The 27,055-nt window shown below is 39.9% G+C and overlaps 1 protein-coding gene across 29 annotated transcripts in view; it reads left to right on the top strand.

The window, feature by feature from the left end:
• Window positions 1-27,055, top strand: part of LOC129549846 (cilia- and flagella-associated protein 53) — a 63,275-nt gene that overhangs the window by 13,352 nt on the left and 22,868 nt on the right. For 9 of the 29 annotated variants that reach the window (XM_088833465.1, XM_055417363.2, XM_055417362.2 and 6 more), the window contains 5 exons: window positions 4,873-5,056; window positions 8,240-8,469; window positions 8,967-9,140; window positions 22,216-22,519; window positions 24,901-25,119. In XM_088833465.1, coding sequence (XP_088689591.1) covers window positions 4,873-5,056; window positions 8,240-8,469; window positions 8,967-9,140; window positions 22,216-22,519; window positions 24,901-25,119 — 1,111 coding nt within the window. The other 20 variants (XM_088833482.1, XM_088833484.1, XM_088833481.1 and 17 more) reach the window with 4 other exon arrangements.

The raw sequence follows: 27,055 nt of genomic DNA, 5'->3' as shown, positions 1-27,055 counted from the left end.
TCAACATACGGACCTGCTCCCTCTTCTCTAGGTCCAAGGACCTTAAAAAACCTGGAGGTAGAAAGCAGTAGACTGGAGGCTTCTGCAGACTGTAGGACTCAAGGTGATATTTACAGACCGACTTTATCAGAGACAACACTGATCTGCTCAGAGGCTGGACCATAGATGGATTGCCAGGGCTTGTGTGGGAGTCAGTAGGAACTGGGAAAACCTACCACCAAACCAGAGGAGCAGGCCTGTTCAGTACTCTGAGCTTATAGAGGAAATAAGCAGAAAAGGAAGACAAAGAGTAGAAAGTTGGTGCATCTTCTGCAACCAGTGCAAACCCCAGGAGCCTGAGTGTCATAAGAAGTGTGGATATTAAAGATGGGGGAGCTGGGATGGGCGAGCCGACGTGATTAAAGCCACCTTTGGCCTAAACAAGCCATCATCATAAATAATTCTAAATGGATTTGGATGAGACCTGGTAGTGTCTCTAAACATTTCCTCAGGGAGACAGCAGTTCGGAATGTATTGGGAATGTAATGTGAATAAATGAGGAAAGGAACTGCTATTCGTTGAGTTCCTCCCATGGACCTGGTTTAATCCTCAAAAACATCTTTTTAGAACGGCGTTGATTGTGCCCATTTTTGCAGAACTGAAAATGAGATTCAGAGAAACTTAAATAACTTGTCCAGTGTCGAACAGCTAGTATCAATAGAGCCTAGGATCACGATCAAGCCCAGATTGTAAAAGTCTTGTTTTTAAGTTAAGCCACTAAACTGTTAACTGTAACCTATATCCAGTAGTGTGTAATAGTGTCATATTAACAAGTTTCCAGTGACCTTACAAAGCTGGATTCTTCTAAGCATAATAACAAACCCCTTACAAACTGCTGCCCCTAGGGTGGCATAGGAAACACCAGGACGGTGTGGATCGTGCCACCTTGTCAAAGCACGCATGCCTCCTGAGACTGGGTTATTCCCAGGCCTTGGGTGCCACATAGGATTCTTCAAACCCAAGAGGGCATCTTTCCCCATGGCTGATACTTACCATCACTCCCTACCCTCAGCCAAAGTAGTCTTCAGAATGAAAGCTCCTGGCCTGGCTCATGTTTCCTCACAACTTGCCTCCCCTGTCCCTTGATGACCTCTGTACTTAGTTTCTACTCTCAGCCGGTCTTCTAGGAGTCTGAGCTCCTGCTTCAAGTCCCGCCTGAGGGCCAGTCTTGGCTCAGCCCTGCCTCACTTTCCAGTTCTTCATAAAGTGCCAAAAAGATTACATGTGTGGTTCATTACTTAGCTTTACTAGGCTGGGACTGAGTGCCTGCCACCTAAATTTTGTAGCCTATGTGCCTCCCTTGCTTACTGTAGTCCCAGCCTTGCAGCTCTAGATAATTCAAAGGAAGATTAAGTGTTTCTCTACTTTAACTCATTGTGCACCCTCTGCCACCCTTCTCTGCTCCTTCCTTTGCCTCACCGTACTTACTTCAGCCAGAGTCAAGACTGGATAATTTTCTCATACTGTTGTGCTCCCTCCCAGGATCCAACCACCCAATCCTCATATTCTGGTGATATTTTGACGGTGATGCCCTAAATGAAATTTGAGAATAGCATTCGGACTCATGAGATAAGTCTGGTTACCATGAGTGTCAAGATACAATCAGAAAAGCAGCACTAATATAAAGATTTTATATATGTGTGTATATGTATATATAAATTTGTATATTAAGGGATTTATTGTAGGCTATTTGATCTTATGCAATTGTGGGAGATGGTTGAACAGTCTGTATAAGGCTGTTGTCTTTGCATCTAATGCTGGAGCTTGAAGTCTGCAGGGCAGGCAATCGGGAAGGGAAGATGGATGCAAAATGTGGGAGACGGAGAACACACTGGCGCCCACGAGCACGAGCTGGAAACCACAAGGATGGCCTGGAAGCCATGTCAGCCTCTCACCACCTCCAACTTCAATGACGTGGGTGTCCTGCAGAAGAAGCTGGTGCCCTTCATCACAGAGTTAAATATGCATCTGGTCCAGGATTTAGAAAAGCTGAAGGAAGATCCTGAGGAAGGTGGAGCAGCTGCAGGCCTGGCTGCAGGCCTGACTGTTGCCCCATACCAGCGAGGTGAGCCAGCAGATAAATGACGTGTGTGAACTGCAACAGTGCCTGGTGCTCCTGCACCAACCTTCCAAGTGTGCTGCTGCTTCGCATCTGCCCTCCAGTTACCACTTAAAATCTCTCGTGGCTTGTCCTAACTGGAAGCATGCAGGGAAGGGGATACTGGGAAACGTAGCCTAGTCAAGGTGACATGTTACAAAGCCACCCTGCCATGAATCAGCTCCTAAAGGTCTCACAGCTCACCTGAGGATAACTTGGTAAAGCTGCGTTGCTGAAAATGCAAAGCTGAAGACCATGGATTTCATGGTGACCCCAGCAAGTACAGAAATTCTGTCAAGCCCATCCAGAAAAAAACTTGCTGGTCTCGGCTATTTTTGTATCATTCATTCAAGTATTGAGAACCTGACCCATGGTAGGCACTGTACTTAATACTGAGATTCAGGAATGAAAAAGATATAGTCCATGCAGTTTTATTAAATACATCAATATGTATTTACAAATGGTGAATGAATTTCCAACTTTATTGTGGAATTTAATGGTGAAAATACAGAATTCAGGAAACTGTTGGGAGGACAGCCCTTGTGTGACCTTGTTGGGGCACAGTAGGCATTGGAGATAATATAGTTTATGCTCTTCTATTTTAAAATTATTTTAAAATGATTTTTATTGTCCTGTTTACTGATTTATATTTACTTAGTGTTTTTTGGGGGGAGTATCTTAATGCTGTTTAAGTGTTGATAGACTGCCTCTGAGAAACTGGTATAGAAAGTGGGTGGCAAGATCAAGATCAGGTTCTGTTCAAGGATCTTGGGTGAATCACTTCTAGACCCCCTTGGCGGTTGAGACTTGGTTGTAGGGCCAGGGCCGGTCCCGCCACCCTCCGAATACGCCCACCAGGGGGCGCTGGCCACCAGACCGTGGTCCTCCGGCCAGGGCTGGAGAGACGCTGCCCCTCAACTCCCTGTCCCTGGGGCGTGGCCTCCCCTGGGACGAGGCGGTCCAGAATCAGCGCAGAGGGAAGCCGACTCCCCTCTTCACAGTGGCTTCGCGGGCGAAACCGTAGCGGGATTAAATTACGGGTCACGCCTGGGGTGAGGGCGCAGCGCGGAGAGCTCAGCACCGACGCCGGGATGTTCCAGGGCCGCCGGGTGTCGCCGAGAGTCCGCTTCCCAAGTCGCTGAAAATTCACGTTGACAGGACCCTCCAGGCTGTGGACCTCGGAGGTTCGCAACGGGCGCTCGAGAATCTGGCTTTTACCAAACCCCGCCCCTAGGTCGAGGGCGTCACCGCCCTTCTGAGGGTGTGATGTCACCAGACCACCAGCCAGCGGGCCAGGTACCCGTGGGAATCGAAGATGCAGCAACTAGCCCTCAGGACCCCGTCCAGGGAGCGGAGACGATCGTCTAATTTTTTTTCTTTCTTGTTTCAGGCTGCGTAAACTCTAGCAGAAAATGAATATTTTACCGAACTGCAATTGAAAGAAGCAGCATTATAGGAGATAAAAGACAAAATGAGAGAGAATTATTAAAAGAAATTTCAAAAGAGAAGAGGCGTTATTTTGTGGCTGAAAGGCTGAACGAACAATTCAGGAAATGGAGTCCAAACCTAGAAACATGCAGCATGCAAAATCCGAAGTGGGCGGATTACAAACGATTAGGGAATGCTGGTTTATAGTAAACTGCGGCCTTAAATTGGGATGCACAGTATTAGCTGTGCTTTTGTTATCACACGTCAGTGACCTACTAGGTGCTGATTTTCTCCTGTTAAAGTTCTATGTTTGTCCCCATTGCAGTAAGAGTACCAAAGTGTCATTTTACTTTTAGGTATTACCTACCACTTTTTGTGGCTCAGCTGGTAAAGATTCCGCCTGCAATGCGGAAAACCTGGGTTCGATCCGTGGGTTGGGAAGATCCCCTGGAGAAGGGAAAGGCTACCCACTTTAGTATTCTGGCCTGGAGAATTCCATGAATTGAATAGTCATGGGGTCGCAAAGAGTCGGACAAGATTTCGACTTTCACTCACCACTTTGCTCTTGAGCGGAAGTTCAGCTGTAGTCTCCACCTGTGCTGAGGGCCCCTTTTAGGTTTCCTCACCTGTTTTTTTTTTTTTTTCCTGCCTGGGGTCCAGAATGCCAGAGCCTGATCACCGAAATTCTGATGCACATCCTGGCCCTGGTCTTTATTGTTCCCAGTCAGGTCGTGCCGCTGCGCCCCCATCCTAGGGTTCCTCAAGTGTAAGCCCTGGTTTCCTGGTTTTATTAACAAATTTGTCACTACTGGTTGTTAGGTGACAAACCAGTTAGGCTGTCAGCTTGTTTTAGCTGTAAGATGAGGATAATACCCAATGTTCCATCAGTCAGGTGAGACTGAAAGGCTTTATGTGTGAAAATACCTTATAAATTCCTGTAAATAACTACGGGAGTAAGGTTGTCCTGTGATGATTTGCCCTGAAGGTTAACTTAGAGATGGTCTCAAAATTTGACCATCCTACGAAGTGTTCGCTAATTTTTCTCAAGCTTTTAGACATTACGGGATATAAATAGCAAAGTCAATTGGAATGTAATTAGATCTTCGACTTCACTTCGGGTTAAGGAGGCTTTTTTCTGCTATTTGATGAACCCTAAAAAGGGAGCGAGGTCGGCGGGAGGCCTGGCCAAGGGCGGGGTGAGGACTGCGCAGACTCAGCTCTTCCACTCCAAGAGGAAGTTGCGAGTGCTCGCGTCTATGGTCACCATGGTAACGGGACCAACTTCCGCCCCATTCACCTGTCCATAGCCCCGCGAAGCGCACCACTGGCAACCAGACCTGTGCATCTGACAAGCTCGCCCCGCCGGTAGCTGTGGTTGGGGAACCGCGGCGGACACCGCCCCCAACCCGAGGGAGCGCCAAAATGTACAGCCGGCGGTTTGGCATCGTACAGAGAGAGCTTAAGGGGCCCACTCCCAAAGTGGTGATCGTGGTAAGCACGGGATATGTGTGTGGGATCCTACCGTTTTCTGTGTCTTCCCTCATCTCGGGACCCAACCCCGCCTTGGCCCCAGCAGGGTTTCCCTCAAGGGAAGCAGGTGCCTGAGGCAGCAGTTTGGATTTTGAACGAGGGAAGAAAAAGGCCTCTTGCCTAGCTCTCGTACTCCGTCCCTCCCTACCCTTCTCCTCCCCGCGTCAGTTGTATTTAGTTTCTGTATTTGGAGAATCACCACTGGCGAACTTGAAGGTTGAAGATCTTGCAAGACTTTTAAAAGAGGTCGTTCCCTTGAAATGCAGTGTGTGTGTGTGTCAAGGAAAGGGCGCTGGGTCAGGTGGCAGGAAATCTGGGGTCTGGGCTAGCAGTGATTCAGCTGTACGGTCGGGACTAGCTCTGTACGCTTAGGAAAACCGTTTGTTAGAGTGCTGGACTATGGGGGTGTTGAGTGGTTTTAGGGCCCTTTTTTTGCTGACTCAACTATAACAGAAGCATACCTGCAGGCCTGGGAATAGGAGGTTGGTTGCCTCTAAGGCAGCGGTGGTGGTAGGAGACCAGGGGAACACTGTGTGCTGCAGAATTTGATGAGCGCTGCTCAGAACCTCGGACAATTGGTCCTCTCACTTGCATTCCTCTGCTCCTACACACTGGTTTCCACAGGCCGGAAAACCTCCATGTATAGTTAAGCAGCGATAGAGGCATCACTTGAGTCCTGCTGTGTGCACAACTGTGGAAGATATAGGGGTGAATACATTGACCCTGGGAGATTTCGCTTTCTCTCAAAGTTTGATCCTTGCCTTCAAGTGCTTATCATCTAATTGCAGAAACAACTCGCTCTGGCGCAAAATCGTTAACGATGAACACAGTGTGGCAGCACAGTTGATAACGGCGTGCCGTATTGTCTGTGTTGGCACACTGTGGAAAAAAGATCAGAGATGATGAACGATGGAGTTTTATTATGCTCTGTAGTGCAAATAGCAGTTGTCAGTCAATTTATAGACCTGCTCCCTCTTCTTTAGGTCTATGGACTGTAGGATCTGGGTTTGGAAATGAGTAGACTGGAGTCTTCTACAGTCTGTAGGCTTTGAGGTGATTATTATTTTCTTTATGAGGGACAGAAATGGATGTACTTTGAGTTCTGTATCTGAACCCTGAGCTCAGCTGGGCTACTGGTCAGGTGACATTCCTTGTGTCAGAAACCAGTAAAGATTTCCATTCCGCCAAACCAGAGAAGCAGGCCTATTGAATATTTTACGTTTATAGAAGAATAAAGAGGAAAGGGAAAGGGTCAGAGCTGGTGTAGCTCAGATATCAGAGTGTGATAAGACGTCTGGATGTTAGAGGTTGTAGAGTTGTGATGGGAGAAGAGTTAAAACCACCAGAGGTGAGACTTGAATGCTAAACAATTTCTTCAAGAGAAAGTGGTGAAAGATGTAATGTCTGAAGTAATGAAGCAGCAAAAGGAGCAGCTGTTTGGTGAGTGCCTCCTAGGGACTCAGTTATTTACTTCTTGAAATGTTTTCTTTAGGAAGCCATTTGTTTTGCTCTTTTTGACAGGTGAGAAAACTGAGACTCAAAGAGGTTAAGTAACTTGCTCAAGATCACACAGTTATCAGTAGAGGCCAGAATCAAACCTCAGCTTGTAAGATGTTATTCTTTAAGACATTAAACTGTAATAGTAGAAACTAATTTGAGATGTTACAGTAACAAAAGCTTTTGGTGACCTTGAAAGTACAGGATAGTTATTAAACCCTTTGTTCTGATTTTAGCATGGTTTAAGAGTTGCAATGTTCAGTATGGTGGCCACTAGCCACAAATTTGAGCACTTGTAATATGCCTAGAGTCACATATTGAGATAATAATATTTTTGATATATAGGTTAAATAAAAATATATTAAAATTAGTTCCCCCTGTTTCTCTTTATTTTTTAAAATACAGCTACATCAAATGTTAAATTGCAGATCTGGTTTATATTATTTTTCTGTTAAACAGTACAGGTTTGGAGTACATAATGCTGAAACTGCATGGATTGGCACCATCTTGTTAGGGAACTCCAGATCATACTTTATTCATCCAGAGACAGGGTCCTCCTTGCCCACAAAGTCCTTCCTACCCAGGATGCCACAGCCTTAAAGGGCTTCCTAATTCCCTGCTACTGCTCAGTCTGTTTCTCGCTGCCCGCCACTGCTGTTTCCTCTTTAGTCAAAATGTACCTCAGAGCCTGATTCTCGCCCTGATGATTTGCTAAACCTGGCTGAAAATACAAAGCTCAAAACCATGGATTTCATGGTGGCCCCAGGAGGGGCAAGAGTCACATCAAGCCCACCCATGAACAGTTTCATTCATTCATCTTTCCTCTTCATTCATATTGAGAACTTGATGCTGGTAGGCATGCTTCATGCTAGCAATGCAGAAATAAAAAAAGATACAGTCCAATATTTATTCACAATGGTGTATGCATTTCCAACTTTTTGGTGAAAGTTTGTGTAAAATGAACATATTCACAGAAATTCAAGTTAATCCCAGAATGTCAGGAGCACAGCTCTTGCATTTAACTTCTGGGGACAGTAGAAATAGGAATCAAATTCTACCGTTAGTTTTCGTTTCCTTCTTTCCCTTCCTCCCTTTCTGCCTCCTACTGAGTAAAGGATATTTCACTGTCGCAACTTGTTATGTGTATCCTATATACTTAGCGAGTAGTTTACTTTAATTGAAGGAATTTTGATGGTGGTAACTATGTTTTCAGAGCCCTGAAAAGCAAGGTGGGATAGTAGGTGGCAAGATTAAGGTCAGGAATTAGAAGACCTTTGATTCTTGTTCTATCAAGTTCTGCCCTAACTACTTAGAGCACTTTGGGCAAATAAATTAGGATTCTGATTTGACTACATAGTCTCTGGAGTCCCATTCAAATTTCTAACTTTATAATTCCATGAACGTTTATTCAAATGGCATTTGAGAAATATTTGAGACTGATTTGATGACATCATAGGTACAGGTTTCAAAGAATTCAAACAAGTTACATCTTAGACACTTAAGTTGTTTACAGTTATACAGGATATATTAGTTTTATATACCAAGTTTTGTTTAATACGGGTATTGGCGAATTCACTGAAAATATGCAATTGATTTTGGGTCTATCATAAGTGATATTTGCTTTTGTTGTTGTTGTTGTTGTTCCAGAGAGCCAAGCCTCCCAAAGGCCAAGGAGCTGAGCATCATCTGGAAAGAATCCAACACAGCCATCAGAAACATCATGCTATTTTGGCCTCCATCAAGTCAGTCGAGCGGGATCGCTTGAAAACTGAGTGGGAGCAGCACAATGACCGCAAGTTTGTGGACAGTCTTGTGAAAGCAAGAGTCAAGGATGCCATGCAAGGGTTTATCATCAACACTGAAGAGAGACGAAATAAGTAAGGCTTAAAAACTGGCTAATCCAGACTCTGAGACATTCCTGAAACCAGAGCCTGAGATTGACCAATCAAAAATCAAGTGAATTTTTATAGTAAGGATCATGGCTGAGTTATTCTTATTCCTACCAAACCAATAGCTTATTTTTATTTTCACTTGTGATAACCTATTGATAGAAATCAAAAGAACATATTGTATCATATTTTGTTGTTATAATTAAAATCTTGCTCATTTTGCTTTTTTTGTTGAAATATAGATTGCATATCTCATCTGTACGTGATCAAATAAAACGTGGCGTAGATTAGTCTCTTTATTGCTTTAGGTGACAACTCATTTTATGGAATACTGTAATAATCTTTCCTTCTTACAAAATTTATGACTGAACATATACTTCTGAAATTGAACTTAACAAAATAAAAAGCAATTAGTGAAATGGTGCATGTAGCATGACAGTTTTAATTCCTATGCTTGTTGTTGTCATTTTGTTTTGTGAACCTAGGTTACGTGAACTTTTAGCATCAGAAGAAAATGAGTATTTTACTGAAATGCAATTGAAAGAAGAAACAATTGAGGAGAAAAAAGATAGAATGAGAGATAAAATAAGATTATTAAGAGAGAAGAAAGAAAAAGAGAGACAGGATTTTGTGGCTGAAAAGCTAGACCAGCAATTCAGGTAATGATGTCAGAAAAACACACACAGAATCTGAAGTTGGTATATTAAAAATCATTTAGGAAGACTGATTTACAGTAAAGTGTAGCCCTAACAGGGCACAGCAGTTGTACATGTAAGTCTTGGTAATTATACATACATCATTGCACTAAGAAGTTTTGTCTGTTTGCTTTGTGGTGATAATGTATAAGATTTATTCTCAGCGTATTTCAAGTATACAATACAGTATTATTACCTGAAGTCCCCATACTCTACCTTCAGTTCAGTTAGGTTCAGTCGCTCAGTCGTGTCCGACTCTTTGTGACCCCATGAACTGCAACACGCCAGGCCTTCCTGTCCACCAACTCCCAGAGCCTACCCAAACTCGTGTTCATTGAGTGGAGGGCCATCCAACCATCTCATCCTCTGTCGTCCCCTTCTCCTCCTGCCTTCAATCTTTCCCAGCATCAGGTTCTTTTCCAATGAGTCAGCTCTTCGCATCAGGTGGCCAAAGTATTAGAGTTTCAGCTTCAACATCAGTCCTTCCAATGAACACCCAGGACTTATCTTTAGGATGGACTGGTTGGATCTCCTTGCAGTCCAAGGGACTCTCAAGAGTCTTCTCCAACACAATTCAAAAGCATCAATTCTTCGGTGCTCAGCTTTCTTTATAGTCCAACTCTCACATCCATACATGACCACTGGAAAAACCATAGCCTTGACTAGACGGACCTTTGTTGGCAAAGTAATGTCTTTGTTTTTTAATATGCTATCTAGATTGGTCATAACTTTCCCTCCAAGGAGTAAGCGTCTTTTAATTTTATGCAGTGATTTTGAAGCCCCCCAAAAATAAAATGTGTCACTGTTTCCATTGTTTCCTCATATATTTGCCATGAAGTGATGGCAAATGCCAGATGCCATGATCTTAGTTTTCTGAATGTTGAGCTTTAAGCCAATTTTTTCACTGTCCTCTTTCACTTTCATCAAGAGGCTCTTTAGTTCTTCACTTTCTGCCATCAGGGTGGTGTCATCTGCATATCTGAGGTTATTGATATTCCTCCCAGCAATCTTGATTCCAGCCTGTGCTTCATCCAGCCTGGTGTTTGTCATGATGTACTCTGCGTATAAGTTAAATAAGCATACTCTACACTAGATCCCCAAAACTTATTCATTCATCTTATTACTGAAAATTTATATCCTTTGAGCAAACCTTCCCTTTTCTTCTATCCCCAGCCCCTGAGGTCTGACACTCTGCTCTCTGTTTCTATATGTCAAACCTTTTTTCCCCTTAGATTCCACATTTACTGAGATCACACAGTATTTGTCTTTCTCTGTCCAGCCTATTCCACTTAGTATTATGTCCTACAGGTTCATCCATGTTGTCTCAAAGAGCAGAATTCTCTTTTTTGTGCTGAGGACTATTCCATTCCTGGACTAGGAAGTGGCAACCCACTCCAGTATTCTTGCCTGGAAAATTCCATGGGCAGAGGAGCTAGTGGGCTACAGTCCATGGGGCCACAAACAGTCAGGCATGACTGAGTGCACAATATTCCATTCCACAAAACACTTAGTTTGTTTCCATATGGTAGTTCTAGTTTCAATTTTTGAGGGATCTCCATACTGTTTTTCATAATGGCTCTACCAATTTGTATTTCTGCCACAGAGTACAAAGGTGTCCTTTTTTCTACATCCTTGCCAACATTTGTCATCTCTTTTATCTTTTTTTTGTAATAACCATCCTAACAGGTGTGAGGTGATAATCTCATTGTGGCTTTGATTGGCATTTTTATGGTGATTTGCGATGTTGAGTACCTTTTCACATACTTGTTGGCCATTTGTATGTCTTTTTGGAAAAATGCCTATTCAGGGCTTTTGTTCATTTTTGTAGTCAGATTATTTGTTTTTTGCTATTGAGTTATATGAGTTTCTTACATATATTAGACATTAACCTTTTAACAGATACATGATTTGAAAATATTCTCTCCCATTCTGTAGGTTGCCTTTTTACTTTGTTATTTCCATTGCTGTGAAGACACTTTTTATTAATAATTGGATATAGTCCCACTTGTTTATTTTTTATTTTATTACCTTTGCTTTTAGTGTCTTATCCAAAAAAATCATTGTCAAGACCAATGTCAAGGAGCTTTTCCCTTATGTTTTCTTCTACATATTTTACAGTTTCAGGTCTTAATGTTTAAGTTTTTAATCCATTTTGAGTTAATATTTGTGAATGGTGATCCAGTTTCATTCTTTTGCCTATGGTCATCTAGTTTTACCAAGGTTGTTTATTGAAGAGACTGTCCTTTCCCGTTGTGTGTTCTTGGCCTCTTTATAAAGGATTGGTTGACCATATATATGATACATGGAATTCTTTCTGGGCCCCCTGTTCTGTTCCGCTGCTCTGAAAGTGAAAGTCATTTATTCGTGTCTGACTCTTTGCGACCCCATGGACTGTGAATTCTCTAGGGCTAGAATACTGGAATGGGTAGCCTTTCCCTTCTCCAGGGAATCTTCCCAACCCAGGGATTGAACCCAGGTCTCCCACATTGCAGGTGGATTCTTTACCAGCTGAGCCACAAGGGAAGCCCAAGTATACTGGAGTGGGTAGCGTATGCATTCTCCAGCCTTTCCCTTCTCCAGGGAATCTTCCTGACCCAGGAATCAAACCAGGGTCTCCTTCTTTGCAGGCAGATTGTTTACCAACTGAGTATTGCTCTATTCATCTGTTTTTATGCCACTATCATTACTATTTTGATTTTTATAGCTTTGTAATATAGTTTGAAATAAAATGTGTGATGCTTCCAGCTTTGTTCTTCTTTATCAAGATTGCTTTGGCTATTTGAGATCTTTTGTAATTCAATTGAAATTTTAGGATTTTTTCTATTTCTGTGAAAATGCCATTGGAATTTTGATAGGGATTGCATTGAATGCAGGTCACTTTGGGTAGTAAGGACATTTTATTAATAACAATATTAATATTCCAATACAGGACAAAGGATATCTTTCCATTTATTTGAATCTTCAGTTTCTTTCATCAGTATCTTATAATTTTCAGTATACAGATCTTTTTAACTTCCTTGCTTAAATTTGTTCCTATTTTTATTGTTTTTGAAGCTGTTGGAAATAGGGTTATTTTCTTTATTTCTCTTTCAGGTGGTTCATTTTTAGTGTGTAAAAATGCAACTGATTTCTGTTCATTAATTTCAATTCCTATAGCTTTACTGAATTCACTGATTAGTTCTAACACTTTTTGATGGAATCTTTAGGGTTTTCTATATATATAAAGTAAAATCATGTCATCTGCAAACAGACAGTTTTACTTCTACTTTTTCACTTTGTATATATTTCTTTCTTTTTCTTGCCTAACTGCTCTGGCTAGGATTCCCAGTACTGTATTGAATAAAAGTGGCAAGAGTGGGCACCTTTGTCTTGTGCCTATTTTAAGAAAAAGCCTTCAATTTTTTACTTTTGAACGTGGTGTTAGCTGTGTGCTAGTTATGTATAGCCTTTATTGTGTTGAGCTACATTCCTTCTACACCAAATTTGTTGAGTTTTTTGTATCGTGAATTTGTCAAATTTCTTTCGTAGCTAATAAGCTGATCATATAATGTTTATCCTTCATTCTGTTAATGTGATGTGGCACATTTACTGATTTGCATATACTGAACTATTCTTGCATCCCCAGGATAAATTGAGCTTGATTATGGTATGTGATTCTTCTAATATGCTAGTATTGTATTGAGGATTTTCACATTTGTGTTCATTAGGGATATTGGAAGTGTTCTGTCTTCTTCATTTTTGGGGGAAGATTTGAGAAATGTTGATATTAATTTTTCTTTAAATGTTTGGTAGAACTCACCAATGAAGCCATCTGGTCCTGGGCTTCTTTTTTGGGAGTTTTGATTACTGATTCAGTCTCCTTACTCATTATTGGTCTTTTCAGATTTTCTGTTTTGTCATGATTTGGTCTTGGTAGGTTATATGTATCTAGGAATTAATCCATTTTTTTAGATTATCTAATTTGTTTGCATATAATTGTTCATAATGGTCTCTCGTGATCCCTTGTATTTTTACAGTATCAGTTGTAAAGTTTCCTCTTTTATTTCTAATTTTATTTATTTGAATCTTTTTTTCTTAGCTAGTCCAGCTAAAGATTGTCAATTTTACCTTTTCGATAAAACAGCTATTGGTTTTGTTGATATGTTTTATCATTTTTCTAGTCTCTGTTTCATTTACTTCCATTCTGATCTTTGTTATTTCCTTTCTTCTGATTACTTTGGGCTTAGTTTATTCTTTATAGTACCTTGAGGTTTAAAGTCAGATTTTTGAGATCTTTCTTTTCTCTTAATATAGGTGTTTATTGTTATAAACTTCTTTCTTAAAGGGGCTTTTTCTGCATCTCATAATTTTGGATATGTTGTATTTCCATTTTCATTTAAGATTCTTTTTTTATTTCCCCTTTGATTTCTTCTTTGACCCATTGGTTGTTCAGGAGTGTGTTTTTTTAATTTCCACACATCTGTTAATTTTTCCAGTTTTCTTTCTGTTATTGATTGCTAGTTTTATGCCATGGTGGTCAAAAAAAGATACATTATTTAAATCTTTTTAAATTTAAGACTTTTTTGTGAGGTGGCATGTGATCTGTCCTGGAGACTGCTCCATGTATACTTGAGAAGATTATGTATTCTGCTATTAGATGGAATGTTCTGTGTATGTGTATTAGATTCATTCATTTGATCTAAAATATACTTCAATCTATTGTTTCCACATTGATTTTCTGTCTGGATGATCTATGCACTGCTAAAATGGAATATTGAAGTCTCCTACTATTACTGCACTGCTCTCTATTTTTCCCTTGATATCTGTTAATCTTTGTTTAACGTATTTAAGTGCTCTGATATTGAGTGCATATACTGCTGACTCCTCGAATAACACAGACTCTAAAGGTCCACTTAAATGTGTTTTCTTCCCAATAAATGTAGTACTATATGATCTGGGATTAGTTGAATCTGCAGATGTGGAACCATGGGTATAGAAGGTTGACTACAGAACTTGAGCATCTGTGGATTTTGTTATCTGTGGCAGATCCTCAAATGAATCTGCTACAGGTATGAAGGGATGACTTTATAATTGTTATATCCTCTTGAATTGACTCTGTCTCTTGTTACATCTTTTGAGTTAAGGTCTATTTTGTCTAAGTATAGCTACTTCTGCTCTCTTTTGTTTTCTGCTTTCATGAAGTATCTTTTTCCATCCCTTGACTTTAAAGCTTTGTGGCCTTAAACCTGAAGCGGGTCTGTTATAAGCAGCATATTGTTGGATCTTGTTTTCTATCCGTTCGGCCCCTCTGTCTTTGAATTTTCAGATTTTTTCTTCCTCTTGTTTGTTCATGTCTGATGTTGATGCTCTCTTTTGGATTTTTATTTCGTGCGTTGTGCTTTTCAGCTCCAGAATTTCTGTTTGGTTCTTTTTGATGATTTCTATCTCTATTGAACTTCTCCTTTTGTTCCTGTGTTGTTTTCCTGATTCTGTTGGGTCATCTATCAGTATTCTAACTCACTGACCTTCCTAAAACAATTGCTTTGAATTCTTTAGCAGGTAATTTGTAGATCTCTATTTTTTTGGGATTGGTTACTAGAAAAGCATTGTATTCCTTTGTTGGTGTATATTTTCCTTCTTTTTTGTATTCTTTGAAGTCTTGTATGGCTATGTTTGCATGTGAAGAAGTATTTACCCCTTCCAGCTTTTACTAACTGACTTCAGGAAAGAAATACCTTCACCGATCAGCCCAGCTAGGGATTCTAAGGCTTTCTCATACCCTTGCTGTGGATGCAGCTGCTCTACACTTGTTGTCTGTAACCCATGTCAAGCATAGCCTCACCTCCTGTCTTTGTTAGGATCTAGATACTCGCTACTGGCTACTGGAGGAGAAAATGCTGTAAGAGGCAAAGGGGAAACTAGGAAGTGAATTTCAATGGACCATTAGTATATTTCCCACTTTCTAGTAAATGGTTTTTTTTTTCTTTTTTACACAGTAAGAAAAATGAAGTTTCATAAGTGGTTTGGACTCTTAAAATGCTTATTAATTTGGTAACAATTATAAAGATTTCATAAATCTTTATAACTTTAAATCTTTATAACTGAGTATACAACTTCATGTTGTATACCTTGCTATTTAGATGAATTCATTAGAATTTTAGAAAAAATAGTTATATCCTGCAACAGTTGCCTGTGTTATTCCGAGATCCCCAGTAAATGTCTGAAACTGAATTCTGTATACACTATGTTTTTTTCCTATGTATCCTATACATTTCCTATACATCCTTGACAAAGTTTAATTTATAAATTAGTTACATTTCAGAGATTAGTAACAATTGCAGATAATAAAATGGAGTGGTTATAACAATATACTGTAATAAAACTTGTGAATGTGGTCTCCCTCTCTCTCTGTGTGTCTCAAAATATCTTGTTGTACTATACTCACCCTTCTTCTTGTGATGATGTGAGATTAATAAAATGTCTATATGGTAAGTAAGATGAATGATGTATTGTGATGTGCATGCGTGTGCTAAGTTGCTCCAGTTGTCTGACTCTGTGACCCTGTGGCCCATAGCCCGCCAGGCTCCTCTATCCATAGGATTCTCCAGGCAAGAATACTGGAGTGAGTTGCCATACCCTTCTCCAGGGGATCTTCCTGACCCAGGGATCTCCGGTCTCTTAAGCCTCCTAAGCAGGTTCTTTACCACCAGCGCCACCTGGGAAGCCCTGGATTGTGATGCAGCAATAGGCTATTGGCCTGACTGCAGGTCACCTGCTTTGGGTGATCCTGGATCCTTGATCTGTGACGCTGCTGATGACTGAATGTCAGGAGCAGATGATGTCAGTTGTTGGAGATCCCAAGAGGAATGGAGCTGGGTGGTGCAAAATTTCATTACACTTTAGAACAATGTGCAACTGAAAACTTTTAAAATTTTTATTTCTGGAGTTTCCTATTTAATATTTTCAGAATACAGCTGACCATGGGTAATAGAAACTGTAGAAAGTGAAATGGTGGATAAGGGAGACTACCATAATTTACTTGGAAGCAAGCCATTTTCAGTGTTTCTTAATGCAGTACTTCTAACAAAACTGCAATATAAATACAGTTTAAATTCATTATAAGAGTGAAAGGCCAGGATTAAATTTTGATCAAGGATACTAAATTATGCCCCATTACTGCAAATATAATTGAAGCTTTAATGTATGTATAAAGCAAGATGAAATTATTCCTCTTCCTCTGCTCCCCCTTCCCCTTCCTTTTAGTATCCCATTGTGTAAATATGCCACAGTTTATTCATTCTCCAGGTTATAGGCATTTCATGTATTTCTAGTTTTGGATCCTTATGAATAAAGCTGCTGTGGACATTCTTGTACATGTCTTCTGGCAGATTAGTATATTAATTTCTTTTAGTATATTTAGTGGCATTTGATAATTAGAATGGGTCATTTTTATTGTTCCAGGTCTTCTAAATAGCAAAATTACTTTCAGTAACAATAATGAAAGAAAATGAATAATAACAAGATAACCAGTGACTTTTAAAACTTTTTACTTGTGAATAATTATGTATTCACAGAAATTGCAAAGATAGTACAGAAATATCATATATTCTTACCCCAGTTTTCCTTCAGTGGTTATAACACAATATCATACAAGGAAATTGACATTGGCGTAATGTATATGTATAATTCTGTGCCATTTTATCATGTATGTAGATCCATCTAATACCCCACACAATCAAGATACAGAACTATTCCATCACCACATGGGTCTGCCTTGTGCTTCCCTTTATAGTCACAATTACCACTCTCACCCTCATCTTCATAATTTCCTGATATTGTATATACGAACTTGTACAATATGTGATCTGTCAAAATTGGCCTTTTTCAATTAATTGTCTTTGAAGTTCATCTGAATTGCTGCATGTATTAATAGTTTGTCATTTTTATTGCTGAATAGTAGTCCATTGTGTGGATGTATTTAAATTTCTGTAAACCATTCACTTATTGACGTACATTTTGATTGTTTCTAGTTTTTTCTATTATGAATGAATCTAATATGAACATTTGTGTTCATATATTTGTGTGAACATAAGTTTTCCTTTCTCTCAGATAATTGCCATATGCTGGGTCTTATATGTATGCTTAATTTTGTAAGAAACTAATAAATTATTTTCCAACATGGCTGTATGATTTTATATTTCTACCAGTAATGTATAAAAGATCAAGTTTTTTTCATATCTTTGCCAGCTTTTGATACTGTCATTATTAGGACAGAGGTGTGCAGTGATATTTCATTGTGGCCTTAATTGGCATTTCCTTAATGGGTTGTGATGTTGAACAACTTTTCATATGCTTATTTGCCATGTGTATATTCCATTTGGTGAAATGTATCTTCATGTCTTTTGCCCATTTTCTAACTGGATTAGCTGTTGAGTATTGAGAATTCTTTGTATATTCCAGATATGAGTCCTTTGTAGGATATATAGTTTTGAAATATTTTTTCTTGGTCTGTAGCTTGTTTTGTTTTTTTTTTAATCTTCTTAGTGGGGTCTTTCACAGAGAAAAGGTTTTTAATTTTGATGAAATCCAATTTATTGATTTTTGTTTTATGGATCATGCTTTTGAGTACATTGTGAAAAAAACTTTTTTATCCCCTCCCCCTGTTTTGCCCCTTCCCACTTGCCTCTCTCTGGTGGTAACTACTAGTTTGATTTCTATATCCATGAGTCTGCTGCTTTTTTGTTATGTTTACTAGCTTGTTGTATTTTCTAGATTCCACATATGAATGATAACGTACAGTATTTCTCTTTCTCTGTCTGACTTATTTCACTTAGCATAATGCCCTCCAAGTCCATCCATTTTGGCAAAATGTTATTCTTTTTTATGGCTGAGTAGTCTGTTGTCTATATGTACCACATCTTTATCCATTCATCCGTTAATGGACACTTATGTTGCTTTCATATCTTGACAGTTATTAATAATGCTGCTATCACTGTGGTGCATGTGTCTTTTTGAATTAGTGTTTTTAGCTTTTGGTTTTTTGTTTGTTTGTTTGTTTCTGATATGTACCCAGGTGTATAACTGCTGGGTCATATGGTAGTTTTATTTTTAGTTTTTTGAGAAGCATTCATATTGTTTTCCACTGTGGCTGCATAACATCCTTGCCAACTTTGTTATTTGTGTTCTTTTTCATGGTAGCCATTCAGACAAGCAAGTACAACTGGAATCTCATTGTGGTTTTGTTCCTTTTTTTCTTGGTCACACTGTGTCGCTTATGGGATCTTAATTCCCAGACTAGGGATTGAATCCAGGCGCACGGCAGTGAAAACGTGACGTCCTAACCACTGGACTGCCAGGGAATTCTCTCATTGTGGTTTTGATTTGCATTTCCCTAATGATACGCTAATCATCTTTTCATGTGCTTGTTGGCTATTTGCATGTCCTCTTTGGAAAAATGTCTTCAGTTCCTCTGTCCATTTTAAATTGGTTTTTTTTTTTTAATTGAGTTGTATGGGTTGTTTTTATATGTTGGATATTAACCCCTTATCAGTCATGTCATTTGCAAATGTTTTGTCTATTCAGTAGCTTGTCCTTTCATTTTATCAGTGGATACCTTTGCTACCCAATATTGCTCTGTGCCTTCATTTCCTCATCTGCAAACTGAGGATAAAATAGTAGTAATGAGTTTACAATAGCGTTTGTTGCAATATTGGTTGTTATGAAGATTGTAAGAGTTTAGACATGTAAACTGCTTGCCTGGCAAATAATATGCACTTAATAACTATTGTCAATAATATTATTCCTGGCTTTGTGACTTGGAAAGATATTTTGGCTCCCTGAGTTTTGATTTCTTTAACTCTGAAGTGGGGATAATACTTGCTGCCCCATCTAAGTTATAAGGTCCTTATGAGGATGAAATAAGATTTTATATGTAAAAGTACCATGTAAAGCACCAACAAAAAGTTTTCCTCTTATTAGTAATTATTATCATTAAAATAGGTAGGTATTTGATGCTTTTTAGCTCAAAATCCCATGGACGGAGGAGCCTGGTAGGCTGCAGTCCATGGGGTCGCTACAAGTCAGACATGACTGAGCGACTTCACTTTCACTTTTCACTTTCACACATTGGAGAAGGAAATGGCAACCCACTCCGGTGTTCTTGCCTGGAGAATCCCAGGGATGGGGGAGCCTGGTGGGCTGCCGTCTATGGGGTCACACAGAGTCGGACACGACTGAAGTGACTTAGCAGCAGCAGCAGCTCAGCTCATTTTAATTTTTGTGGCTAGCTAATTTATATGATATAGTTACATATTAAATAACCTCATATAATTTATAAATAATATTGTGGGTGCTTAGAATTGTTTTTACTGAAAGACGTGTAATCAAAAAAGTTTGAAGACCTACTGATCTAAAAAAATGAATATGATATGAGCTCTTTCATATGGTGTTAATTCTGGCCTTCTTGGCAGCATGTATCATCAACTAACTGCCTTAAGAATGTTTTTGTACTCTGGTTTTATATTAAGGAAGGAATTACCTTAAAAAAATCATTAGCAATAAACAGAAAGAGTGACAGAAACCATGTTCATTGCAACATTGTAATAAAAGTCAGAAAGTAACCTTTATGTTCACCACACAGGGGAATGTTTAAGTAAACTGTGATATAGACTCTAGTCTCTACTCTGCAGCTTATTAAACTATAATAAAGTTTTGAAGTTAGAAAATATTTTAAAGAATATTTCATGAGAAAACATTCCCAATAAAATGATGGGTGGAAAAATTAAAATACAGGAGATATAGATATGCATAAAGACCCCAATTCTAGTAAAAAGATATATACATAGGAAAGAAATATATATTAACATACTAAGAGTGTTTATCTCTTACTAGTAGGACTAGCATTATTTATAGTATCTTCATAATTTTGTTTATTTTCTAGTTTTTCTGCAATGAACATGTATTAGTTTTATACTTAGGAAGAGTTTATTTTAAATAAAAATTTAAAATATAAGCCATACTTATTCTTAGGTTTTAGATTTCCATTAATTGAATAGCTTTGTTAGAATATGAATCATGGGATTGAGAAGGACTTTAGTAAGTTATCATGGCCAAATCTGAGAATTTCACTGATAAATTCTAGACAGATGAGGTTTTTTTTTCAGTGTTAAAGTGTTTTGTTTTTGTTTTGGTAACCTAGTAACTTCAGCTTCTGTTACCTATTGCACCTTCCACAGAATGTGGATGGCTGGTATGTTGCTAATCAGTATGATTATGTATCAGTTAAACCAACAATTATTTATTGGCCACTGGGTAAGTAGTATGGGTCATATGTTCCTGAAATATATCCTGAGTCCCAGCTCTCACAGAGATTCATTTAGAGAAGTGAGACTAATCCTCATCAAATGGTAAACAATACTCAACCACGTCTGATAAACGTCATTTTCTGTGATATTGGCCACCGTCAGGTAATAAGTGAAAGTCGCTCAGTGCTGTCCAACTCTTTGCCACCCAGAATTCTCCGGGCCAGAATACTGGAGTGGGTAGCCTTTCCCTTCTCCAGGGGTTCTTCCCAACCCAGGGATTGAACCCAGGTCTCCCACATTTCAGGTGGATTCTTTACCAGCTGAGCCATCAGGGAATGTTGGAGAAGACTCTTGAGAGTCCCTTGGACTACAAGGAGATCCAACCAGTCCATTCTAAAGGAGATCAGTCCTGGGTGTTCGTTGGAAGGACTGATGCTAAAGCTGAAACTTCAATACTTTGGCAACCTCATGCGAAGAGTTGACTCATTGGAAAAGACTCTGATGCTGGGAGGGACTGCAGCAGGAGAAGGGGACGACAGAGAATGGGATGGCTGGATGGCATCACCGACTCAGTGGACCTGGGTTTGAGTGAACTCCGGGAGTTTGTGATGGACAGGGAGGCCTGGTGTGCTGTGATTCATGGGGTCGCAAAGAGTCGGACACGGCTAAGCGACTGAACTGAACTGGGTAATAAGAGTTTAGACCTCATCCTTTCTTTCAGTCTTAGCAATTCAGATTTCTTTAAAATTATTTGTTGAGCTCATTCTCCAGACTTTAGCTTCTTCGTGTAGAATTTGATTTAGAAGACAGAAAGAATTGATTTTTTCTTTTTTTTAAAAAATCACCTTCCCATCAAATGTTCTCTCAAACTTGGCTAAATGTCAGAACCACATGAGGCACTCTTAAAAAAATGCAGATGGGTCTTATCCCCTGATATTCTGGTTTAAGAAGTCTGATCTGGAGGAAAGAAAGACTGGAGTTTAGAAAATATAGCTGAATAATTCTGAAGTACAGTCAGTGTTGAATTTCACAGTTCTTATATTAAAAATGGGCTCAATGAAGAACATTTGAAGAAAGCTGAAGAAAGAATAAGGTCTAAACACTTACTGAAATAACATTTCCTCTTGAATGGTGACATAAACCTGGTTGCTGAAAGGCAAGAATAGGACTGTTTTCTCAACTCTAACGGTAAGCCCTTTAGTGGACGTGTGTCCTGCCCTGTCTGGAATCCGGAGGCGATAGGGAAGCGTCACCGTGATCAGGCAGACTCTATCCTTGGATCTTTTCTTGGGTGTACACGCAGGGTCTCTTTCTACCAAAGCCTTAATCTAACTGTAACGTTGCAGGGACTTGTTCCTCTTCTGTGTCCTCAATAGTAATCACAGCAATTACCATTTACTGAGTTCCTATTATCTACCAGGTATTTACATCCATTTATCTCTGATCCTTAGCAGAAACTTAAACAGACAGTTCTTTTACAGATATAAAAATAAGCTCAGATAGATGGAGTTTGTGACCCAAGGTCACACAGGAAACAGAACCAGGATGCAGAGGCTGTTCCGCTTGACCCCAGGGCCTGGATTTTGTCTGTGGCATGGTGTCTTCCACCTTGCTGCTCCCCCATGTGTATCCACGCTCAGATGGCCTACATCCAGCTCTTTAACTTTCTCACTTCAGTGTCTGACAGTGCAGATTTGTGCCTAAAGAGAGCAATGTCTTACGAAAGGCTCGATTTCTTTTTTAAACTGCCCTTTCAGGGAACGCTGCCAGGAGCTCCGTGCTGAGCTGTTTTGTATCCATCAGAAAGCCGTGTGCGAGGAGCGGAAAGCTCAGATAGCACTTAACGAGGAGCTGAAAAGGCAGAAGGTGGTGGAAGAGCAGATGTTCTCAAAGCTCTGGGAGGAAGACCGCCTGGCCAAAGAGAGGAGAGAGGCTGAGGAGGAGAGGAGACAGAAGGAGCTTGTGGAGAACACGCGCCTAGGGCTAAATGCCCAGGTCACCAGCATCCAGGCGCAGAGGCAGGCGGCTCAGCAGCTGAAGGAGGAAGAGGCACGCCTTGTGGTAGGTTTTTGGAATGCTTGTGGTAGAATGGTGAACTCAGTGGGTACAATAGCTGGTTTGTAGGCCTGCTTAAGAAGAAAAGGAGAATTTTATTCAAGCCAAACCAAGGATTATAATATGGGAGAGAGACTCTCCAAAGCTCTGAGAATTGCTCTGCCAGTTAGTGGTTGAAGGCACTTTCATATACCTTTTCAAGTCAAAGGGTCATACATCAAAATGACACACTGGTATTTTACATAAAGTTCATCAAATATAAATAGTCCAGATAAATACATATAAAGCAAGCAGTAAGTCACCGTGGCCCCTTACAGAATTCGGAAAGAATATTAATCTAAGAAGTTCCATTACTAGTGTCAGAAGAAAGAAAATAAAAATTGATCTTTACTGTGAAGAAGGCATTCCCATCTTTGAGGAGGTCTGGCTAATGTGTAATGAAGATGCTTATTGCACTGTAAAGAGGGAGGGAGGAGGCCCAAACTGGCAGAGAGAAGTTTATGTTTAAATTTTCTTGTTTATCCTCAAAATATAAATTTTCTTTTATCGCTATCCTCAACCCTGACCCCTAGCAGCCACTGATAGTTTCTTTAACACTATTATTTTGTAATTTATATGTTATATAAATTCCACCCTTTTAATGTTATAATAATATGTGTTATAACAATACTGTTATATTAAATAGTAATAATATGAACATTTCCAAATGCACAGAAGTGGAGAGTCCCATGAGCCCTTGTGTACCAGTCTCCCAGTTTCAAGAGATGTTATATTTTGATATATTGATTTTCTATATCCTACCCCCTTCCATTTTTGACTTACAATTTGTCCCACACATGTCATTTCCCCTTTAAATACATTCTTGTTGTTGAATATGCATCTCAACAACAATATAATTAAGGACTTTTATTATACATCTCAAACTTAAAAAAATCAATAATAATTCATTGTTATCATCTAAAATCAGTATCAAATTTCCATTATTGTCTAAGTTATTTGACATTTAAATTGGGATACAAACATTGCTGTCCTGTCATAAGTCTTTTTGAAAGAGTGATTGTTTATCATTCAAATCTGGGCATATTTGAGATTGAAAGGGGTATAGTTAATTCAGAACCTCAGCATAACAGTGTAAAATCAGAACTAACCTGGGGAAACCAAAACATAGTAAACAACTTGTAGGTTTCTTAACAATTCTCTCCTATTTCCATTTCTGCCTGTTTCATAGATTGATTTGGATGATTGCTGCTTCCTGTAGTCAGTCTTACTTTTTAAAAAATGTGGCCTGCTATACCACTGGCTTTTATGTTTGATGTCCACTGTTTTGCCTTAAATACTGCAGAGCATTTTCACTTATATTATCTCATTTGACTCTCACAATTCAGTGTGGATTTACTGCTCATGGCATTAATGGAAAAGTCTAGCATATAACTCTCTTCTCACCAGCCAAAAATCGTATTCATGGCTGTTGTGAGTCTCAGATCAAGTCAGCTGGGACTTGTACATCTCCTCACTGGATCTGTGTCATCTCCTGTCCCAGCTGGGAAAGGACTTATCCCTCCAGGAGAGTTCAAATGCCTTTGGTGGGGGGATTAACACCCCACTTTATACCATACCCAGATTTTCTACCAAACTCCCAACACCCAGCAGCGTTGGTGCCCCAGTTCAAACTGCTTGATTGGTCACGCAGGTAAGCCAGCCAGGAGGGTCAGATAGATAAGAAAATGAGAGGAATGGGGAGTACTTTTTAAAGAACAAAATGCTTAATCTACTTTTGTATATTTGACTGATGTGCACATTTCCATTCTTAGACTCTAATTGCTGGTTAATAATGTATCCAAATCCAGACATGCAGATACGCATGGAAGACTAAAGTCTGGAAGGTCAACACGCCAAAATGTTGAGAATGGTAGTAGGTGAATCTGATGCTGGGAAAGGTTGGGGGCGGGAGGAGAAGGGGACGACCGAGAATGAGGTGGCTGGATGGCATCACCAACTCTGTGGACATGAGTTTGAGTGAACTCCGGTAGTTGGTGATGGACAGGGAGGTCTGGCGTGCTGTGATTCATGGGGTCGCGGAGAGTCGGACACGACTGAGCGACTGAACTGAACTGAACTGAACTGAATGGTTACTAAGAATAAAAGTGATTTATTGTTATACTTTTCTGCATTTTGAGCTCCACATTATTTATTACTTTATAATCACACACAGCAATTTCATTGATTCAGCAATGAAAAGTCAATTTTTATGTCTCACAGTCCCTTTACACCCAGGAGTGTGTGCTTTCCAAGAAACCCTTTATTCTCACCTCTTAAATGTAATGCATTAACTTTTTTGTTTTGTCCAACTGTACTGATGCATTATTTTCATTATTGTTCCGCCTTAGGAAAATGAAAATGCACAGGTGAAACTTGAGAATGAACAGGATAAGCTAAAGAAACAGAAGACAAAACAGGAAATAAGAGCTGCTTTGCAAAAAGCCCTCCAAGAGAAGATGGAGCGTATGCAGCAGGAATACAGAGAAGAGCAGGATTTGAACATGAAGCTCATGCAAAATGCCCTTCAAAATTTACAGAATGAGACTGATAAAAAGAAGCAAAAAAAAGTAAGACGCTTACTCAATGCCTGTTATGTGCTGGAGAGGTTCCTTGTTGAGCTGTCAGTCTTATGGGAGCCAGCCATGTGTAGAATAAACCATAACACTACTTCTGTAAGTGTGGTCCATGAACCACAGCATCAGTGTCATCTAGATGGATGTTAGAAATTCATCGGCTCCAGAATCAGAATCCCCAAATTCAGGTCTATGGCAGGGACAGGAAGCCTGTGTTTTAACAAACTCTCCCAGGTGATTCTGATGCTCAGTCTATTTTGAGAACTCCTACTCTGGAGAAGACTCTTGAGAGTCCCTTGTACTGCAAGGAGATCCAACCAGTCCATTCTAAAGGAGATCAATCCTGGGTGTTCATTGGAAGGACTGATGCTAAAGCTGAAACTGCAATACTTTGGCCACCTCATGCGACGAGTTGACTCACTGGAAAAGACTCGGATGCTGGGGAAGGTTGGGGGCGGGAGGAGAATGGGACGACAGAGAATGAGATGGCTGGATGGCATCACCGACTCTGTGGACATGAGTTTGAGTGAACTCCAGGAGTTGGTGATGGACAGGGAGGCCTGGCGTGCTGTGATTCATGGGGTCGCAGAGAGTCAGACATGACTGAGCGACTGAACTGAACTGAACTGAACTGAACTCTGTAGCATGGTGTTAGTACTGTGATAGTAGGATGGTGTCACAGGGAGTAGAGTGACCAAGTATGTCCAGAAACTGGGGAAGACTTCACTGAAGAAGGGGCCTCCAGGCTGGACTTTGAAGGATGTATAGTTTTGACAGCAAAGAGAGTAGAGAAAATCATTCCAATATTTATTTAGCTGTTCCTTTGAAATTTATATTGAACTCTTTAGGGTGTTGTATTTTTCCTAAAGGTATTAAGATTTGTTTTGTTTTGTTTCAGTTGACTTTACTTTTCAGGGAAGTTTTAGGTTCACAGCAAAAGTGAGCAAAAGGTACACAAATTTCCCATATGCTCCGCCCCACCACATGCGTAGCCTTCCCCATTCACAACATTCTCCACCAGAGTGGTACATTTGTTACAATCGATGAGCCTACACATCATTATCACCTAAAGTTCATAGTTTATAGTAGGGTCCACCCTTTGCTGTTGTTTATCTATAGGTTTGGGCAAATGTGTAATGACGTGTATCCACCATGAGAGTATCATACAGAGTAATTTCAGTAGCCTAAAAATCTTCTGTGCTCCCCATGTTCTTCCCTCTTTCTACCCCAAACCCTCAGAAACCTGATATTTTTGCTGTCTCCATAGTTTTGCCTTTTCCAGATGGTCATATCGTTGGAATTGCATAGTTTATAGGTTTTTCGTATTTTCCTGCACTAACTAATATGCATCTAAGTTCCCTCCATATCTTTTCATAGCTTCATAGTTCATTTCCTTCTATCACTGAATATATTCCATTGTGGGGATGTACTACAGTATATTTATCCATTTACCTTCTGAAGGACATTCCTTGATTGTTTTGGTGATTATGAATAAAGTTGGGCTTCCCAGGTGGCGCTAGTGATAAAGAATCCACCTACCAATGCAAGAGACAGAAGAGATGCAGGTTCGATCCCTGGGTCAAGAAGATCCTCTGGAGGAGGGCATGGCAACCCACTCCAGTATTCTTTCCTGGAGAATCCCATGGACAGAGGAGCCTGGCAGGCTGTAGTTCACAGACTTGCAAAGAGTTGGACACGACTGAGTGACTTAGCACAGCACATGAAAAAGTTGCTATTCACATTCTTATGCAGATTTTTGTATGCACGTAAGTTTTCAACTCATTTGGGTAAATAACATGAGCATGTTTGCTGAAGCGTGTAGTAAGAGATGTTTAGTTTTATAACTGCCAAACTGTCTTCCTAAGTGTCTATACTGTTTTGCATTCCCACCCGTAATGAATGAGAGCTCCTGTTGCTCAGTGTCTGGTCA

The sequence above is a fragment of the Moschus berezovskii genome, chromosome 28 (assembly GCF_049115385.1).
Source record: "Moschus berezovskii isolate FMDL1 chromosome 28, NW_MosBer_1.0, whole genome shotgun sequence".
In the NCBI taxonomy this organism is placed as follows: Eukaryota; Metazoa; Chordata; class Mammalia; order Artiodactyla; family Moschidae; genus Moschus; species Moschus berezovskii.
This window is presented reverse-complemented; position numbering and strand designations above follow the sequence as displayed.